We start from the raw sequence: 23,325 nt of genomic DNA on the forward strand, positions 1-23,325 counted from the left end.
TCCTTTGCTCCTTTTGAGAATTACATTCGCGTCATAAATTATTCGTTCCACATGCCTAAACATCTCATCACACATTTCTTAATTTTATCGATAGTGCTTATCTCAACCATGCATTCCTCCCTTATTATCTTCACCATTTGGACACCTATCACACATCGTTTTGCTGCATATTCATCTGAGAGATCACATTTTTACTGCATTCAATCTAATTTCTTCCTTTTTTTGCCAATTTCATTATTAAATTCTTTACATAACTGTTGATATCAGGACTCTACTGTGAACTACCGGTTTAACATTCGTTATAGGGCTTATGTTTTTAGCGTAACTGTAGTTTGCAGGATACGAAACAGCTAAAAATAAAACCTTTATGTATTTGTAACCCCCATTTTATGTTATATTTTCCCTTCAAAGGCAACGGGAAATAATTTATATGGACCGTTTGTAATGTTCAGGGTTATGGCAAACATTTGTAATAGGTTTCCATTCCGCGCGACTCCGTCGGTCCATCCCTCTCGATAGATTTCACTCTCTCATTCCAAACATTATGATTGGCCTAGCAACAAGGAAAACAATAATTAATGATCCTTTATTAACAACGTGCCCGCCGCAAAGTTTGATCCCACGCCCTAACGAGGAGACCTTAATAACCCGCGATCGGCTACCTACCTAGTAGGTACCTACTTACATTTGTGGAAGTCCTCACCAAAAAGTTACATTTTCAACATTGCACAGAAAAATCCTTTAAATGCAAATCTGTTTTGTTCACTGTATTCTATCGAAATCTTAATTTAAGTTGCGACAAAACATGACCAATCCTGAGTCAAACATATCGCTCACTCTTTTCAATAACATCATTTATAAAAAATCGTCAATTTTCATTTGGGCATGATTTCGGTATGCTCAGAAAATGTACTTAATATATCTCAGCAAAAGCGGTATATTTTTAACTTAATTTTTATCCGCTACAGGGCTGAAAGTGTTGTTTTTTCATTTTGACGAAAAGGTATGGTTTAATTATTTTTTAAATTATACTGAATATTAATAATGGGGAAAAAACCTTCAGGTTTTACCTAAAAAGATGTGTTGCACAGTAAAAAGTTCAATAAGTGCCTTGATATTTATTTTGAATACATTTCATTATATTCTTAAACATTAAAAACAATCTTCTGAAAAATCAAGTTTTTTTTATACAAGACGTTGTTGAAAGGAGTGAGCATTATGTAAAAATCATTGATTCGCACCAAACCGTTACAATTTGACAAGCTAGAATGCCTGATTACTTGAAATCATTTATAATGGAAATGTAACGTTTTGGTGAGGACCTCCACATTTGTGACTTGGCCGCACTGGGACGTGCATATCCCGCCAATAGGGAATATCTGTACAAATTTTGGTTAGCATATTTCAACTAGCTCCGAGGAAATACGTAATGCCTCGAGGGTTCCTCCCCACAGTTTAGAGTACCACTTCAATTTCCGTCAGAAGTGAATCACACAGAAAGGGTCAGCGCGTTTAATCACGAGGCCACAGTTGAATGGTTTAACGATTCCCAGACCAGACACCGTCTTTATTCAAATAAATATCTTCGATCTATTTAATAGGCTGCAATTATTGGAGGGACCCCTATAACTTAATAGATTTCAAACAATCGTGTCCTCGGCTAACTATTGGCTCAATTGTCTTTACCAATTATCAAAAACCAGCCAACTCTTAAAATAATGCCTCATGAAAAAGAAATTAAATATCAATGATATCTGCCATATTAAGCAAAAATACTCTTCAAATATGTCACTAAATTTGTCAGTATAATGTTGTGGTTTGCGCATTTGTCTACAGTACTAGTGGGTTAATATATCAATGAGTTTTCACTAAAATATTTTTTTAATATCATCCTAAACTGACACCCATAACGCTGGACCTATCACCTTGCCTTAATATAATTTAAGATTATTTTTTGACCATGAACCTTGTCAAGATAACAATAAGGAATCGTATGATTAATGAGAATCTGGAATCGTACCGTATGTAAATTGAAAAATACTATTTTCAAACCCTTATTTACAAATCCAAAAGATGAGTTGCAAGCCCATTGTTCACATTGAGTGTTGATCAGTCTTACAATTTATTTATATCAATAAATAACAACACATAATTAAGATTTCAATTTTTAATCAATGTAGTTTAAGATTTGGAGCAATACGTCACAGTGCCCTATGCACCATGCGTGTGAATAAAAGATAACAGTAGGAGAAGAAGAAAAAAAAGTGCAAAATCATTACATAATTTCCAGTATGACATTGCCTTAAAAAAGACCACTGTAAGGGTGGCTGAATCGGTGGTATGATGTGTAACCTAAAATAAATGTTCTATTGTTAAATTTAGCCATGAGAATGTGCGCTTGTACTGAATCAATAAAAGGGTTTGTAATATCGCTACAAAAATGTGTTTTCAATATTTGCAATGAAAAAGAGGTATTTTACAAATACTCAAAATTTGCGTTTTTTATTATTCTGGTTTTCATATTTGGTGACGCAGAATCTACTATATTCAATCGCAGTGTTCAATTTTGAAATAAAAGCTAACATAAATACTATAACATACGTTATTTAAATCACAGTAGATATGTTTTGTAATATAACGACCTTTTAAAATAAAGGTAATATAAGAATTTACGAAAATTCCTTTTGTTTCATTTCATCGAATCGAAATTAATTCAGTGTATATGAAACCAACATACACATCAGAGAATGTCACAACGATTTTTGTTCCAATAAAACTACAGTAATAAATTACAGATACATTATATTACAAAATGGTATAATAAGATAACTCTTGTACGAATAATTGATCAAATAACTTACTTACTAACCAAATATCATACCGCTTCCCTACAGGGGTAGGCAGCGAGAATAAAATGCTACAACAGTCTGTCTTTGCAAACGATCCTCGCCTCATTCACATTCCTGCATCTCTTTATATATACATACCCGCCGATTATTCCGACTCCGGTGACATTAAAAATGACTAATATTTATAATAATTAGTAACTAATATTTTGAACGTCCTGGGAATCCAACTCGGGACATCCAGCATCGTAGTCCAGCAAGCTAACCTCCACACTATGGAGGTGGCCTTATATATGGCAGATACCAGTTCAGGGTTTAATTAAATAAATATTAGATAAAAAGACATTTTATTTATTTTCACCCCAAGTAAGTTCAACCCGGGATCTCCAGCATGGTAGCCAAATGTGCTTATCACTTCACTATGGAGTCGAACATCCAAATTGGTTTGGGTGACGTATACTTATGGTTTTGCCGGTAATAGTATTCACCCTTCCGAAACTAAATTTAATAAATGATGTTATTGACGTTTTTCTGAATAACTTACGTTTAATATAATATATTCTTTTCTTCCCTTATTCGAATTCAATAGATGGGTCCAACTTGGTCTCCCGACGGTGTCACATACTTGGAATCTCAATTCTATTTCCAAACCTGCTAGGACCCACCAATATGCAAGGCTAGAGTAATAAATAAAAGCAGAAAGTAACATTTCACTTTTATTTCCCTTAATTGATCAAAAATACAATTTAAGTTTATCGACTTTTTAAACTAATTTCATTTATGACTTTCTATAAGTAAACATACGCGCGTTGCTGTGGCTCGGCTTTGTAAAATAGAAAAAAAGGAAACAAAAAAATACATTCCTTCCATGTTTAATTTCCCAATGCTTTTGAAGTAATAAATAACTCTTTTAAAAATCTATGATACAACCATTCAATTAATAACGTTGCAAATAATAAGTGATAGCAGCTGTCAAGGAGCACGCTTTTTACCATTAACAATGTAAGTTATTGCTTATACATTCAACAGATAGCGTTGCCATTACGGTCACAAAGGTGTTTTTTTCAGATTGTGTTTTATTTTAATATAAACGTTAGTATTGAAAAATGAGCGCTCTTTAATCTTTTGGTATTAAGAAAACTCGTCTGAAGAGGTTTATGGATTACGGGATAGAAAAACAAGACGAAAGCAATTATAGAAATAATCCTATCTTCGCTGTTCTCGTTCAAAACAGAAATTAATGTGCTAATCGAGATATAGTAATTTCGTTTCCCAAAATGCTTGACACTTCAATAATTTTATTATGCTTTTCGAAGTTTGTTTTATCATCGAAGTTATAAGTGGGATGAATTGGTGTTATTAATGAAGAAGGAAGGGAAAATAAAATGTACGCCGTGATTCTGGATAAACATTTTGAATCAATAAACCATGCATTGTTATAATGTAAATGCACATTAAATTATTGTTCTATGATGCTCATATTTCTAAAAATGAGATGAACCATTAGTGCTTTTTCTTCTGGGTCCTATCCTCACCTGATTGATACATAGGTTACCACCGTATAAACTAACTTAATCACGATTATGGAATTAAGATAAGGTGAGTAATAAAGGTAAATACGATAGATATTACTGCTGTATATATGAGGAGGAATAATTGGTACTATATCAGAGGAAAACTAATAAAGCAGCAATGGCTAAGGTACTCGAGGCTGCATACCCGTACTCACAACAGATTATGTAAGTTGTACACTACCCGTTTGCACAAATCTCTCGAGGAAAAATTAATAGTTTTATTTGTAGTTACATAATCAGTTACATGTTGCTACTAAAATTTATTTTTGTAACTAATTTCTTATCAACCTAAAATTGTACTTTTCTTTTAAATGAATCCGTTGTGTGGAAATAATCCAGGACCGCCCAATATGCTCTATTTGTTTCTCATATAATATATACACTGCGGTAATCCTTATATAAATAGGACAACCTTAAACTGGGTATCGAACAGAAAAAGGACATCATATCTAATATAGGCGGTGTTTATTCAACGGACATTTTAGGTCGTTTTCACCAATGCCGGAAAAACCAACCCTAATGCACGTAGGCTTAGTATGGGATCAGGGGAAACTTTTTGTTTTCCTTGCCAGGCTGTCACAGTTGTCTTCGTAAGTTATCTCTATTAAAAGTTAAGCGTCAGAAGTTCACTGAACCTTGAAACTTCGAGTTTAATCTCTGGAAAACATCCCTTATATTTGATACGAGTTAATTCTGAGAAAGGTGGGAGTACTTAAATTTTATAAGGAATAAAAAGTTGTTTTTTTTTCCTAATCCTTATTTGCTTCTATTAGAACATAAGGAATTTATCATTTTGGTGCAGTGTTATATTGATTGTAATTCACCTGAAGGCAAAATGATCAATTCTGCACTCCAGCTATCAGTCCAGGGTAATATTGAATGGCAATGGTAATATTGAGTTGATCGTTAATTAGTTGAAGGTAATGTTATTAATCTAACGCTTCTGATACCAATTAAAAGTTATATTAATTATATATTACTTTGATAATGGAAATCACTAGTATTTATTTTGACTCTACTACGGTATCGAACCCGGGATTTATAGCACTAGAATATTTGAACTTTATTAAAAATTTAACTGAAATAAAAACTTTGTTTCCCAAATATTTTTATTTTTTCCACTTTTCAATTATATTCTTCGAACCTTTTCAAATAAACGAAAAAAATGTTCATAATCAGTAATGCCATTAAAGCAAAATAATAGCCGTGAAGGATTACGTTAATTCTTAATCTAATTTTTATTTCCCTTTTTAACCTACCCTATCCGTATATACCCTATCCCTACCTGCAGACAAGCCTCTAAAAGTGAAGGCTTTTTGGGTTATTTCTTTGAAAAAAAAACACACAAAGGAGAAAGAAAAATATTGCTCAGGAAATTACAGATATACATAAGTTATCATTGAAAACCATTACATATTTTTTCAGGTTTTATACTAACACTTCTTAATTGAACTGCATTTTATGTAATAAAACAACAACGTTTTTACTTATTTTACTTTTATTTTATTAACTAGTGACCAAATTTTGTCTTGACTGACATCATCAGTCGGGTGATGTCAGTAAAGACAAAGGAATCTTGTCACTTTTGTTGAATAAAATAAAAATAGAAAAACTATATATAATAGAAAAAAATGTCGTTATTTTTATTTTTATTACACAAGGAGGTTAAAAACTAGTAATCGAATCAGAGAATATGGTTTTTTACTCACGAAGAGTTATATGTAACAGAAAATAAACAAAAGCAAATGCATTAAAATTATTTTCTATAAAAAAGCCTTTTCCCAACTTCCGCTTGGCTGCATTCATCTGTCTCAATTAAGATTCTAACCTCCTAGTTCGTTAAAAGAGACAAAAGATAAATGTTTTTCTACCCTTTAAAATTCATTCCTGGTCTGAAATAAGACTTTTGCATTTTAACCCAGCTTTTTAATTAATGTATTAATTAATTTTATAAATGTACTTTCTAGATTTATACAACCCTTTCATGTTTATATTTAAACTATCTTTAGACAAGATATATTAATTTTATAAACTTTATAAAACAAAACAAATTTGTTTTTACCACTTTTTATAAGTACACTTAATCCAACCGGTTTCTACAAGAACCTTGTCATCATCAGGGTTTAAGTACTAAATTTAAAAAAAAAATATTTAAATGTTTTAAAATTCAGTACATAAACCCTGATGATGACAAGGTTCTTATCGAAAACGATTGGTTAAAGTGTAAAAATAAAAGTGATTAAAACAAATTTGTTTTATTTTATAAAGTTTATAAAATCTGCGAAAAGCATAAAAAAATTATTAATTTTATAATTGATAATAGAGACTTTCATCATAATATTTTTTTTTAAATTCTTTTGTGAATACAATTTCCACAGACGTATGTTTCCTATGGGAGTTTTGGATCGTTAACAAAAATGACGCTGACTGTGTTTTTCCGGACTTAGTGTGTATAAACAAACTCGCACTTTGAAGCAGTCGGGTAGTTCAATCTGAATTTAAGCTGTTACTTTATTCCTGGACTAAGGGTTAATTCTTCATGTTCCGAGTGCTACTATGAATTTGAAGAAATTCAGAGTAAGGAGATCATTAAAATTAAATTAAACAAAAATTAGTCATTATCTAATTAGTCATTATTTTCTTTCACCAAAGGGATAGGTAGGGGGGATCAAATCCTATACTAGTCTGTCTTTGTGAACAGTCTTCGCCTCTTCCATATTTATGGACCTCGTCATAAATATCCGCTGATTATTTCTATTGCTGACCTGTTCACTTTTAAGATTTTTAAATTTGCTTTTTTTAATTATGCTAAGATTTCCTCGCTTATCCTTTATATATTTCTATCAATCACTCAAATATTTGTTTTACTTTCTATTCTCATTCATTCGTCTGCATATTTATATGATCTCAACACATTCCTAATTTTGTCGATAATGCTTACTTAGATTTTAGTGTTGTACTGACAATTCTTAGCGGAACTGCATTTTATAAAATAAAAAAAACAACCTTGTAATTTTATTTTATTAGATAATGCTTATATCAGCCTTGCATTCTTGCCTTATTTCACCGTCCGAATATCTATCATACATCGTTTTTCCGCTCATTTATCTGAGATCTCATTTATTTATCAAGAGATCGCAATTTAATTACATTCAGTCTACTTTTTTTTTTTTTTCAACTCGGCTTCATTTTTATACATTAAAATTGGTATTAGGACATCGCTGTATAGTGCTAATTTAGCTCCTGCTGTTACGCTTTTGCTCGCTACACCTAATTTCAATGCGCCATTCACGCTGTTCTCTGCATTCACTGTTCTTTTATATAATTAACAAGCTTTCCACTATATTCAACCTTTCAGAATTACTTACAAGCATTTTTGTTTTTTATTATTTTTTGACATCTCATCAAAGATGAAGAAGAATATGGAAGTCTGGGCATTTACGGGGCTGACGGCCGTCATAGGCTGGTTTAAGTGATCACTTTACACACGTGTAACATTCACCAATTCTAACCATTATTGACAACCACACTACTCAAATTCTTGGAAGTTCTATATATATATGAACCAATTTAGAAACCTTGTTCTTAAATCATTAGAACTTAACTAGAGACATCTATTGGTGAGATGTAAAGAAGATTTCATTTTATTATTGGCATTTTGGTAATCAGATACAGCATTTTGAGTGTGTCCAAATACTTGTTCACAAAATCTGGATTATCTCCAGTTACAGGAGTTATTTTCGTATTATTTTTCATAAAAAAAAATAATAAGAAAATAACTCCTGTAACTGGAGATAATCCAGATTTTGTGAACAATTATTTGGACACATTCAAAATATAGAAAATTTTTGTTTTCAATTTTAATTATTTTTAACATAAAAAACTGGTTTATAAATTTAATCTGCAATCACAAAAATGTTCTATAAATTCATTAGATTTCAACTATCGATATGAGCTATACAGATTTATATTACGTGCTTACATTTAAATCGTATTGGGTAAGTACTTAAGGGAAATAGGGGTGAATTGAATAGGTTCACACCTAAACAAAAGAAGTATTCGCGTCGTTACGTATCTATGGCAATAAAATATCGTGAAAGCTCAAATTGAATTGCTCTGAGAATTGTATACGTAAGTATTTAAAAAATATATTTAATTTTTAGATATTCAAAAACACAAGAATATGTTTATATGTAGATATATTCCAATTAAGAAATTCTTTTGATAAAACCAAATTTGTTTGCATTAACGTGAAAAGCTTTGTCTTAGTAATTTACAATTTGTATTTATTTTAAAATAAATGAGCGACGCGGAATGCCATTTGATTTATTGATTCTACAAAGCTTTTTTAAACCCATCGTAAGTATTGAAACAACCATTATGAAATTTATAATGGGAAGCTTTGTTTGCTTACGTCAATGCATGCAAAAAAGGTAAACTTTTGATTAATACGCGTTTGCAAAGTTTCGTTGTTAGCGTAAGGGCAAGTCAAAAGTTTCCTCTGTGCCTGTCTGGATCGCTGCTGGCCCGAGAGGTCCTGAGGTGGAACCCAATCAATATAGTGTCGACCGAGGAACTGGATCGATATAGTGGAGATTGTGGGACTGAGGCAACAGCCGCTGGTGGCCATTAATCAACTGGCCGACCGGTTCCATTATTGAATCGAGCAGCGACTCGCTTTTCACAAATTCTCAGTTATGTCATTTGTTGTACTTGGTACGCTTGTTCGCACAGCCGCCTTTTGTGGGCGCCGAACACCGCGGAGCAAATTGATTACGCTTTATGGTAATCGTCCGCAATTGATTAGTTTAATTGAACACCAAATAATATTCGTAACTCCGTATTTATATTATTTTTTGACATCTCAACATAGATGAAGAAGAATATGGAAGTCTGGGCATTACGACCGTCATGGGCTTGTTTAAGTGATCACTTTACACACGTGTAGCATTCACCAATCTTACCCATGATCAACAACCACACTACTCAAATTTTTGGAAGTTCTATATCTATATGATATAATTTCAAAACATTGTACTTGAATAACCAGAATTTCACTAGAGACATCTATTGGTTAGATGAAATACTCCGTATTTACGTATTCAAGTAGTACTCCATATTTACGTCAAGTCATCTCATTTCATGTAATGACATACGAAAAATCCTTTGAATTAATGGTATAGAGATCTCCCTTTTAAAAATGTTAGGCATTTTAGCCTACGAAATCGAAAATTCAGATGAGACAGCAATAATAAATAACTTACGGCTGGTAAATTTAAGATTCTGATTTCAAGGATATTCTGAAATCGCGTGAAATATTTAATGTGATCGAAATTTTATTAAAAAAACGTAAGATTTACTTTAATTTATCTTTTACATAAGAATTATCGAAAATGAATTTAACAATGATGTTTTTAAAGAAAATCAAGGAATGCCGAATAAATTCCCGAAAAATATTAAAATTGTACCTATATTTCTGATCACTAAATAGCATGTTATTTTGCTTTGAATTGAATTACTGAACAAATTGATTGTACATGTACATGAGATTGTACACAACTTTTTTTGTAATTTTAAAAAAAAAAAAAAATTATTGTAAATATACAACATTCACTGGAAATACTGTCAAATTAATGTCTAACAAAGATACAGGCATTAATGAAAACATCTTTAAATATTTATTTTACATTTGCATTTCGAGAAAGAGTACAAAAGTTACGAAATCAAAAATTATAAATTGATATCTATACGTATAGAATTTTAATCGAAGTCTGTTTGCATTGTAGTCTCGTGGTTAGTTTCGCTCAGATATTTTAGGTTTTACACCAATTTTTTATTCCGTTTTTTGAACAAAAGCTATTCAGATTTTTAAAGAATCATGCATCAAATACATTTACAAAAATAAGGAGAAACGCTGTACAAGTTTTTGGGTTGATTTCGTAAAAAATCCATCTTAGAAGTTATGCATAGCAGCTAAATTAACCAAATATTTATACTTATTTTTTTTTTACAAAAAATGTTAATAATATTAGTATATAACCACTCACTGAGATTTTTATGTCTACCGGTTTCGAGACGTACCCATCTCTTCGTCAGGACAATCACTACCACAGCATGCAAAAAATACCACCCTTCACCACCATAGCACCATTTACATACTTAAAACTACACAAAATGTTTAACAAGTGCGATTTTTGGTCGACCCGAAAACCAATATACACTAAACGTTTCAGCACAAACATGCGCTACGAGCCGAGGTTAAACAGGCACTCGTATTTTTACATATAGTATTTTTACATATGGTTAAACATGCACAAATATTTTTAACAATTTTTTTATAAATATTAGCACTACTTTAAGGGATCAAATACAAATATAACGTAACTTTTGTGCCGAGTAGTTTAATAGGTAGTAAAAAAACGGAAATGGTGAACGAAAACCTGTAATTGCAAATTGAGACCTTTCCACGCTTACATCTTGTAAAAAATATACAAAAGGGTTTATTCTAAATCGACCCTTACTCTAAATAACTAATACGTGGATGTTTTACGGATCATCCAAGTTGTCGAGAAATACATTTAAAAAATTATCAAAATGTGTTTATTTATATGAAATATGTAAAAATCTTTTGTTTTTTAAATTAATGTATTATTGAATTTATACCCTTAAAATTCATATTGGAAAGATGTCTTCAATATTTTTGTCCAAACACTACTTTACAAATTTAGGTTTCTGCACTTATGAGTTATTTTTTACGTTTTGACATCTAATCGAAGATCTCGGCCAAATAAAAAACTTACACAAATCAGTTATAGATACTTCCGAGAACTCGCACTTAAGAGGCGTATGAATCATATCATATATACATAACTTCCGTAAAACTGTGTAGTACATATTGTTGTCAATTATGGGTAGAATGGTAAATATTACACGTGTGTAAAGTGATCACTCAAATCAGCCTATGACAATTTGTAGGTGTTGTAAATACCCTCATTCTCATATACTTCTTCATCTAGGTTGCAATGTAAAAATATAGTCTGAAATATGTTTAAAATTATTTTTGAACATTTTTTAAACATTTTTTTTTTCAACAATTTAAATACGCGAAATGTACTAAAACCACTCGTATATAAAGCTTTACTTTTTAAAGAAAAATACTTTCAGGAAATTTCATAATTAAAAGAAAATATTTGTATATTTTTTAAACATATCTTTTCTGTAAAATAAACAGCAAAGTAATATCAAATATTATTTTCCCTATTTTTCTATCTGAAAATGTGAAAAAAAACCTTATGCCAATAACCTCGTACTAAAAATATATGTGAAAGCCTATTAAAGGATTTGACTATCTTGAAAAACTAGGATATCTTGAACGGAGAGATTTGGATTCCAATATTTTAGAATAATCCTTTTAGACTGATATTTATCGTGGAAATAGTTTCAACGTAAATGCTTCAATATACTCGAACATTTCTCGTTTATCTTAGCTTTTACGGAGGTTGTCTAATTTAGGAAAATAAGACTTCCGAGTAAAGGGACACAGTAATTTCAACCTATCAACAATTTCGTATAAGACTTTAAAAAAATGGGATTGATTAAAAATAATGCCTTTTCAATGAAAGAAATCGGTTTTTACAGGAAAAGAGATATCTTTGCGCTCAATTAGCTTCGTTGATTAAAAATGTCCAAAAAATAGAGGAATTTGTTTTATTCCATTGTATTTTATAACATAATAATTCCATCGAATTTTAAAAAGTTTTGTGTTTTCAGAAAGAAAAAAAGTTTTGTTAAATTATTAACATTTGATTTTAACTGCATTAATTTATACCGCATATTAAAAAATACTTTGAAAATAATTAAAAACACATTTTTTTAAAAATAATTTGAGTTTTTACAGTCTTCTCCCTTAACCCACTACCTGATCCTATTCCTTTTTCTCTTTAACTTCAAAGATTTTACAGTAAATATAATTTATGTAAAATCTTTAAATGCCCAGACTTCCATATTCTTCTTCATCTTTGATGAGACGTCAAAAATTATATGACTTTACAATAACTAAAATAAACTTTCATTATTCGATTATTATAAGTTTATATTATTATTATTTTACTTTTGTAAAAGCAACAACTCCCTTCTTGTGATACAAGTTAAGATATAAATCTTAACTTATGGATATCATTATTTTTTCTTATGTAGGTTGGAATATATTGCTTCTTCACAATAAGCCCGCTTCTCTGGTAGAAGTTTAATTAAAAATTAAAAGTGTATAATTTTTATATATGTATATATTATATATATATATATATATATATATATATATATATATATATATATATATATATATATATATATATATATATATATATATATATATATATATATATATATATATATATATATATATATATATATATATATATATATATATATATATATATATATATATATATATATATATATATATATATATATATATATATATATATATATGTATATATATATATATATATATATTTATATATAAAACGATGAAAGGTGTGTTGAAGTGGTTTGTGCATATGTGTCGAATAAGTGAAGATGTAACGGTAAAAAGACGAACTAAATATAGTTTGTAATAGAAGCTGAGGAAGACCGAGACTTACTTGTAAATGTATGAATGAAGAAATGTATGAATGTGGAAGAGGCGATAACTGATCATTATTGGAAATGAAAAGAAGAAGAATCATGATTAATGGCTTAATAATTCGATAAATCGAGAAATACGAAGAGTCCATGTTTAGACACGTAAACTCAACTTTCAGAATTAAATGTTTACTTTCGCATATGATGTACTCGTAAATTTGACGTAACATTTTATAAAGGCTCAATTTACAACGAGAAATCCCTAGGATTACAAAAAAATGTTCTCACTGCCAAAATGATTAAAATCGCTGACAAAATTGACAGGGGTCGTTCGTTTCCCCGAACAGCGCCTGTTTCAGCGCTTGCAACGTGCCCGGAATGCTCGATACGTTTCTCGCACTAATCGCGCCTTCGGAAAGTTTCTTGTTAGGGGCATGATTGCAATATCACGCTGAAACTTAACCAATGTACTAGTAGGAACATAACTGGAGTGAAACAGCTCTGCTCCTTCAAGTCTCAGCGTATTGTGCGATATGTGAAGACCCATCAAAATCCAACGTACGCTTTCTATTTCCTCCCCACGGTGTACTGCTCTAAGTGTTGACACCCAAACTTTACTTTAATGTTTTGATATCCTTACTTACGAAAATTATACAGCTTTTTAAATTTTTTAAACATATTCTTATTTTTAATCGTGTTTATAATTGTAAAGGTAGTTATATTTTTAAGAAAACAACATGTTATATGAGTAAAACTTGGCACGATCAAGTATTTCAAATACTTCAAACTGATCAGATCAGGAGTCAGAATAATCGACGTTTATATATGAGAAGATGTATAAATGTGGAAGAAGCGAAGAAAATTCAGCGAAGTTCTAGTGATTTAAGAATAATGTTTCAAAATTGGTTAATATATATAGAACTTCCAAGGATTTGAGTAGTGTGGTTGTCAATAATGGGTAGAATTGGTAAATGTTACACGTGTGTAAAGTGATCACTTAAACCAGCCTATGACGGTCGTCAGCCCCGTAAATCCCTGACTTCCATATTCTTCTTCATCTTTGATGAGATGTCATATAATAGTAAGAATATTAAGTACAAAGTTAGATTCTCTTTGCTTACCCAGGTAGAGAATCAAAGTGATGGTCAATTAGTTATATTTTTGTAAATGGTATTCCTGTGTAATGTAACATACTTTGAAAAGTGTTTTCTGTTTAATTCCTTTAGAGTTTCTTAACACGAAAATTCAACAAAAAATGATAATAGGTCATATTCTATAAAGAACATGATTGATAATAGGTCATATTCTATAAAGAAATTGATTTTTCCGAATTCTAATATGAGGTTTTAGGTTTGACCCCACTTTGCCACAACTCGATTCGTATTTTCAAATATAATTCGTTATCGTTATCGTTCTTAACGTTATCTAAAAACGATTTTAAAATAAAATGTTTATATAATATACTCGTCGGTGTTCCAACTAGAGGTGACACATATAACGTTTACATACGAAAGAAGATGAAGTTCTGAGAATCCCAAAACTTATGACCTGGCATTCGGCTGGCTTAAGTGATTGCTTTATACACCTGTGTAACGTTCACCATTCTGCCCATTACTTAACATCCATTATGCATTAATTTGTTTAAAGATGTATATATCCAATACTAGTGGATTTCATTCACATGCAAGTTCTTATTTCATAGGTTTAGAAGTATGTATTACCATATCGCTATTAGTTAAAACATTTGTGAAGTATATTAAGTTTATTCCAACTGAACATATTTGAACACCTTTGAGATTTATTCCAAATTAATTCACATATATTTCGTAGTCGTACAAAAGAAAGTGACCAACTACCAAAACGTAAAATGTTCAGGAGGGCCATTTAAGTCACTTTTACTTGGCAAGAAAATAAACATCAATGCAGTTAGTCATTTTTACCAAGTCAATATATTATACTTCCAAGTTTAAAATGCTTTGGAATTTTTCAGGGCAATATTAAGCTAGTAAGATATCAAATAGTCAACGATCACGTTTTTGTAAAACAATGCACTTGGTCACTTTCTCCTGTATGACAACGATTTGTTTAAAAGTTTCCGAACTCGATGAAAAAGATTTAACCGAATAAAAAAATATATCTTAAGTGAAAAAATGCTGTTCTAGATTGATATTAACGATGAACGTTAAGTTTTTGAATGTCGTGGTATCATCCCCAAAGGTATTGAACAACGTAAAATTGATTGTGCTTGATAAAAAAATATCTACATTGCTAGTCTTAAATTTAATCAAAAAGTACGAGTATTTGGTGCATGTAAACCAATACATTTCGAATTTAAAATATCATCATTATGAATTGAACCGTTAAGAAAAGCCATTAAGGGCAAAGCAATTCCTTCGAAACCTCAAACACATTATATTAAGCATACCCTAGAGAGAACAATGATAGAAACAGTAATGGGAAATATCCATATTCTCTAGTGTAAATTCGTCATCATGTGTAGTTAATATATTCCTCCTACATTAACATATAATGCACAAGACACATTATTACATTTGATATATATGATATATGGCGATTGACTTTTGGTTATATTTTTTAAATTTCTAATTGTTCAATTCAAACCCTTATCCGCACCCCAATGGTGCATAGGGCACTGCATTATATAAACATAGTGTTATCTTGATCGTTAACACGCGAAGGAAAGGTGATCAGCCCTCCGCTTCAAGTACCAGTCCAGGGTAATATTGAATAAATATTAGAGTGAAAAAATCACAAATATTTATTTGACCCCCCCTGGGAATCGAACCCGGGACCTCTAGAACGGTAGCCGAGCGTGCTGACCATTACACTACGGAGGCGGACAAATATTTAATATTTTTTAAACGAAATCAAAATATGACATTAACATAAATTACTATTACATTTATTGTTTCGGCATTCACTTTGTGGTAAGTCGTGATGAAATTTTAAATTGTAAACTCAGTTTACATTTAGACCTAAAGATGGAATAATATCTTCTGAAACTAGTCGTCATAAAATAAGCTTAAGTGGTAAAAAAACAAGCGTTTTTCTTTTACAATTTAATCGTAACCTATTTTAATATAAACAATTAGTTTGTTACGTATTATTGTAAAAGTAAGTGTGTTAAGTTATAAAATCTTCTTAAGTTATTCACCGATTACTTTGAAATGTTGACACAGTCTTGCATTCAAATTTGCGCGTATTGTTATAAAAAACTTTTAACGGGAAAGGTAAAAAACATGTTTCCTTTTTAAAAGCTGTGTTATGGCGGCGTCATCCATTGAATTTAACTGCATTAAACGCAAATCTTAACATTACCCATGGTAGACAGCGTACTTTTTGATAGCTATTCTCACCAAGCATTTTTTTTATCTTTTGATTGCATTGTTGTTTCGTAGATTTTTATATTTTTTATTATTTTACTAGAATTGTGAAATTAAATATATTATTGTAGAAATATGATATATCTTTATCCTTTCTTTTCAATTTAAACAGACTTCGTCACAGTAATAAGTAGCCATGTAAACAGCTAATATACAATAATTTCTCTCTATATAAACTAAAGAATACAAAAAAAATAAGCGTTTTCATTCTGATGAAAATATTATTTTTACTCACAGCATCATTTATCATACGTGTTTTCATTCGAATATATGAATATATTATTCATATTGAATACTAATGTTACAAACATAAAAATGTATTTTCGTCGTGAATATCATATATTACAATTTGTTGATTGTCTAATATTTGGAAAAAATGTAACAGCTCTATGGGATTTGAATTAACATTATTTTTACAATTATAGAAAATTTGATTTCTTTATACATTTATTTGCAACAAAAATTAAAAATTAATCATAATGTTCATATCGCTGGCTTAATACTTCAAATGTGTACATATATATGGAACAAAATTATGAGTACGTTATAAGTTGATGAGGTATGTTTTAATTTAAATTGTTTTGTAATGTATTCTCTCTCTCTTAATTCCAGATATGTAAAAAAAAAGTAAATATGATCATGTCGTGAAATATGCTAAAGCCCTATTTTTTTTTTAAATTTATAACTAAATAACATTTATCATTGATTTATCAATTTAAGTATGAAGTTTTGTATTCAAATATCTCACAGTAAGAACCTAAGGACTTTCCTAAAAGTAATCAACTAACCATCACGCAGCTTCTCCGCAAGAGTAGGCAGAGAGAATTGAGAAAATGAAAGGCACACATTTGTTTCTTGTAAACAATCTTCACCTTTTCCGTATTCATGGATATCTTTATACATACCCACCGATTGTTGTTCCAGCAATAACAGCTTTCAAGTATTTGATAAACTTGAACATGACATGTTTTCTACATTCGCCGTATTAATATGTTTCACTTTTTTTTTCTTCACTTACTCGATCCACAGGACGTTTCTGAAAAAAAAAACAAAACAATGACGTTCGTTAGTAAAAAAGTGGTATATTGGTGTTAATGGCGTTAATAATCCACAACAGCTATTTAAATTCTAATCAATTAACAAACATTTAATTCAAGTTCTATAGGACGTTTCTAAAAAATATTTTTATAATATTAAAATAATAATAAAACAATGACTTTCAGCAGTAAAAAAGTGGTATATTGGAGTCAATGGCGTTAATAATCTACAGCAGCTGAATTGTAGTTAATTAACAAATATTTTATTCAAGTTACTCAAAGTATCGTCATTTTAACCACCCTGTAGTTATCACCTAACGATAACTATTATGTCTAAAAGGTGAAGACTTAACTAATAAACGAAACTTTTCAAATATATTGTTTATTTTTTACAGGAATCAACAGTCGTAGTAAACAGTGGTCTCTGGTACTGGCGCTGGTTCTCGTGGTGGGGGCTGCGGGGGTCGCGGGCCCCATCGCGCTGAGGGCCTCGGCCGGGGCGCCACTGGCGGAGCGTCTCGAGATAGCGGCTCGCCTCCTGCACGAGACGCCCCTGATCGATGGACACAACGACCTGCCGTGGAACATCAGGAAATTTCTTCACAATAAACTGAAAGATTTCAAGTAAGGCTTCCTATTTATTATATTATTTTTCTTTTTTTTTTAAATAATTATTTTGGTTTTGCAAAAGTAAAAAAAAAATATATTATAAAAAAAACATTTTTATAAACATTTCTACTTACAATCTTAATATTATTTTTGGACATCAAATCAATGATGAAGAAGAATACGGAAGTCTGGGCATTTACGGGGCTGACAACCGTCATAGGCTGGTGTAAGTGATCACTTTACAGACGTGTAACATTCACCAATTCTACCCATTATTGACAACCACACTACTCAAATTCTTGGAAGTTAATGGGTAGAATTGGTGAATGTTACACGTCTGTAAAGTGATCACTTACACCTGCCTTTGACGGTCGTCAGCCCCGTAAATGCCCAGACTTCCATATTCTTCTTCATCTTTGATGAGATGTCAAAAAATAGTATGAAAAATGACTTCTATAATTGGAGATAATCCAGATTTGTGAACAAGTATTTAGACACACTCAAAATGTTGTTACAATCTTAAAATTAAAAACGCAGTTTTCTCCAATAAAGAGACAGAGCTCTTGTGCTTAGAGACATACTTGTACATGTTATTTTTGTTTGTTGGCAATACAATTAATTTTTATTAAAATATGTTTTTTTTTTCTTAGATTAACATAAATAAAATTGATTTCATTTTTTTTAGCATTTTAGTGTCTTCAATTTTTTAAATGTCTATAGGAAGGTTGTTGAAGTACTTAGTTACCAAATATTTAATGTTCTGTTGGAATTGTTTGGTATTGCATTTTGAAATTGTGAAGTCATGTTTTATATAATTTATATTTTGAACTCTTTTTTATTTGGAATTTAACATAATAGATACATCAAGTTAAACACATATATGATTATTACAAAACAAGTAGTTTGTCTGTTCTATAATAGTTTTTAAAAATCCTTGTTTGTAAAAATACCTGAAAGAGGTATTTTTACAAATATGGAATTGAATTAAATTATAATATGGTATTCAGTCAATGTATCCGAAACTGCGTAACTTGATTGAATTAAGAAAAATATCTGAAATAAAAAAATCTAGGATAAAAACATTTTTTCCCGAATGCGGAAAATAATAGAAATCTCGAGAATCGGTTGATGCAGGTTTACACCCGAGTAGCATGTTGAGAATACAAATTCCAATGGACGTCCTGAAAAGATTCAGTAATCTAGAATTTTTCAGGATAAGCACAGAAATGACACGTAAGGAACTCAAGCGAACCACATATCCGCTCCTGAAATGGCCACGTTACGGGAATTGGACCTATCTCGGTCCCTTATGGTGAACTATTTTACACCAATACATCCAAATATTTCCTCACGTTGGTGTTTTTTTCTTTAATAATTTCACTCAAAATTCTATCCTTTTCTCCTAGATTACTGATAAAGTTATGTCAGTATTATGGGACGTATCAAGTTATCTTTAGAGTTTTCTATGTTTAAAACTGATAAATAAAATACTTTTAACAATAATATAAAGCAAAGAGGCTTAGAGTTTACTGTGAGGGACAATAAGATTCAAAGTGAAATAGGAATTGAAAAAAATCCATATTATAATCTACATAAATAAAGATGTAAATGTTTGTCTGTTCAAGATCTTATAAATCCATTTTTTTAGAAATTATGATAAAACATCGTATTTGAATACGGACGCGTTTCTTTGTAAGTAAATATAAATATATCATATGAAAGGCAAAACTAAATATTTTTAAAATGGCTATTTTACTCCTAATGGTGGCGCCATATGCTGAGCGTAACTACAGCACATGTTAAACTTAATATTGCTCATGGTGAACAGCGCACTTCTTGACAACTAATAACGTAGCGTGTTCAATGTTTTTTTATTGCATTGCTGTTTATGATTTAAAAAATATATATTTATATTGATTCATAAGCAACGTGAACTTAAACTTTTATGAAATACATGCTTTATATATTAATTATTTTTCATTTAACTAGATTAAGCCACATTAACGCAAGGTCAGGTAAAGCTAGTACCGGATAAAATTGTATATCTGAATATAGAATCAAGGTGTGTTTAGATGGTAAACATTTAAGACAAGGTATTTCTAAAACACTGAAAATTTAAAAAACAAAAAACTCGTACCGATTTTTAAACTTTTTCAAAGATAAACCACACAATACAATAAAGTTGTAATGGAAAATTAGCAGAGCTGGAAACAAAAATTTATTTCAAGATATCGATAGACTGGCTTTTGTTTTCTCAAATTTATGTGATATCACTGGCTTTCATAGCCTCTAGGCATTTAAGTATGCAAATCCTTTTTTCAAAATAATGCTCAAAAAGGTTCAAGAAATGTCGTATTTTTGTAAAGGGGCTGTAGAGAAGATACTTTGGTTTTCAGTGACACAACCTCAAACCCTTTTTATATTATCCGATCTGCGATCAATTCTGAGATAATCAAGGGTTGATTTTTTCTATGAAAGTAAAATTGTCTTTAATAAAATATACCAATCAGCCTGTAGACTACAATTTTCTTAAAAAAATGTTCCTTACATGATTTTGATTGAATATTGTACTTTGTATTTACAAAAATAAAAATTAAACATTTATTTTGAAAATTTCATTAAATAATTCTAAACGTTGAAAATGAATTATTAAAAGAAATAGATTAATGATTTATGATTTCATATTTTAAGTAAAAAAAGAGTAAAATTTTATAACAAAAGTTACAAAAACCTCTTTTTATTACAACGAATATCAGTTTAAACTTATAAACGATTATTTAAAAACAAACTGTTTTTATTTTCTGTAAAAATAAATAAATTTACCCCTTTTTTGGCTTTAATTTAATTTTTTGGCTTTAATTTAATTTTTTGGCTTTAGTTAAAAAAACCTTTATTGTTAACGTTGAATCAACACTAAAAATAAGTAAAAAAATTCATTCATTTTTTTGGAATATTCAAATATCCTTTTTATATTATTTAAACGGTCACGTTTTTAAGTTTAGTAAAAACATTTTTATTCCGACATTTGATAGTAATTAAATGAGTCACGGGTTTTGGAACAGTTTTTACGAGGCTGTAAAACGTTTAAGCGTTAAGTATAATTCAGTTCCACTGTTTTCTAAAATTACACGAGTGCGGAGCGCTTTTTAAAAGTGCGGGCAATTAAAAACAGTTCATTTCATTAATCATTTCCCTTTCACGGCCGTTTTCACAATGAGAGGGAGAGATCGCTTGATTTTTACATATTTTTTATTCACTCGCGAACTGTTACATACGCCGGTCCGTTAATTTCCGATACAACATTGGTGTGCAGATGAAGTCGAGTAGAAAAAAAAGATATCACGTAGTAGGTTTGTACTAGGGGTGCAAAATTCCGAACAGTTTTAGTTTAACACGTTTTAAAGTTCAAAGAGTACAGTGTTCAAATTTCTAATGGATATTTGAATTTTTTTTGTTTTCGTAGTACATGTTAATTAAAAAGAAGAAAAATCAACTGAATATAGGAAATTTAAACAAAAAAGGATATTTTATGACGATGACCCAGGTTTCAGGTTTCCAGCATACTGAGATATAACAGGATTTTTTTTTGTTATTTAAAAATTTCAAATTTATGTCTGTTTTTTATTAAATTCATGAATGCTATAAAGAAGCGGTTACATCCAATACATGTCATGATTCATATATATAATACAAACACATATCCTGAATTGAATCATATTCCCTGAAAAGATATTATAACAGAATTATTTTACGTAGAATATATGAAGATGATGCACGTAGAAAATAGTTAAGAAGCAAAAAACAATACAAGATATAAAAATATTAATAATATTAGGTTTAAACGAACAAAATATATTGTTTTCTTTTATGTTTTATAATAACTGAGTCGCAATGTTGGATTATTTGGAGTTCTTTGAGACGTTGAAATATTTTAAATTTAGATTTATATACGGTTTTCATTAATGTACCTTTAAAAACAGCATTTTTCTCTTTGTTGATTTACGATCTCAAAAAAAGAAAATGTTATTGAAAAGAAAGCAATTTCAGAAAATTTTGATGTCATGATATTTATATAAATCCAAAAAAAATCATCGCCGTAAAAATATGCATTTATGAAATTTTTATAACAATGAAAAATCGGAATATTTTTTTAGAAATAAATTGTTTATATTTATCTCTTTTTTGTAAGTGAGAAACTTCTTAGAAAATAAGTTTTGCGGTTTTGTGTCACAGCAAATTATGTTTTCAAATATCGGCTTTTGTAAGCATTTTCAAATTACTTTGTAAAATCTTAGAAAATTATTTGAACAAAGTTATTACAGTTACAAAAATCTATTAAATTACTTTCGGATGTTTAGAAACATGTTAGAAATCTTATAACCTTAGCAAAATAACCCGCATGAGGTTCTTTATTCATCTAATAATATTTTGTAAGGTTCTCTGCATTGTGACTCAAGGTCAACCCATCTCTTGTGTATACACAAATAAAAAATACACCTTTTCTGTTTTCATCTCTTTTAAAATGATGTACAATATTACTGTTTCCTACAAATACATGGTCTGATACAAATACACACTTACACTTTTTATTTTTATTTCTTCCCATTTGTCTCACAAAGTATTAAAATATGTAAGTTCATTTCATCTTACGACATTTTGTTTAACTGTCTATTTTGTTCACTTAAAATTATAAAAGTTTTTTTTTATTAATTGAAGGTATTACCCAAATGTACAAAATCTCGTGAATTCAGATGATTTTAAAGGATGTCCTAAACATCAATAACAGAAAATTAAAATCACAAGATACCAGTACCTCAAACTGTCAGCACTTTAAAGGATCGCGGTTTCTGTTTCCGGATGGTGTACGAGTGAAATGAACTTTGAAATTTTGTTTGAAAATAAACAGGATGATGCAATGAGTAATGACAGTTTTAAAAATGTTATTTATGATGTCAAATATATTTTTTTTTACAAAATTTATGACTAAATGTTGTTTTTTTTTTTAATATCAATCCAATTTCAACTTTACAAAATATTTTTTCCCCTACATTTAGCAGCACGGATACAATTTTATAGAATATTTCTTGACTTACTGAATTAAAAACTCTTAAATTAATTAATAATATGTGATGAGGTGAGGTGATATACATATAACAACAAATGTACCCTAGACATAAAAAAGAGGATAACGCTAGCCAAGCAAACTTTTATGAAAAAGTACAGCCTCCTATCA

The 23,325-nt window shown here is 30.0% G+C and overlaps 1 protein-coding gene across 1 annotated transcript in view; it reads left to right on the top strand.

Moving 5' to 3' along the window:
- LOC148310874 (uncharacterized) overlaps positions 1–23,325 on the top strand; it is a 113,687-nt gene that overhangs the window by 43,276 nt on the left and 47,086 nt on the right. The window contains exon 5 of the mRNA XM_088257633.1: positions 17,879–18,107. Coding sequence (XP_088113759.1) covers positions 17,879–18,107 — 229 coding nt within the window. The remainder of the gene's footprint in view (positions 1–17,878; positions 18,108–23,325) is intronic.

Source organism: Brachycentrus maculatus, unplaced genomic scaffold (assembly GCF_059751285.1).
Source record: "Brachycentrus maculatus isolate JH-2025_06_01 unplaced genomic scaffold, ASM5975128v1 h1tg000086l, whole genome shotgun sequence".
In the NCBI taxonomy this organism is placed as follows: Eukaryota; Metazoa; Arthropoda; class Insecta; order Trichoptera; family Brachycentridae; genus Brachycentrus; species Brachycentrus maculatus.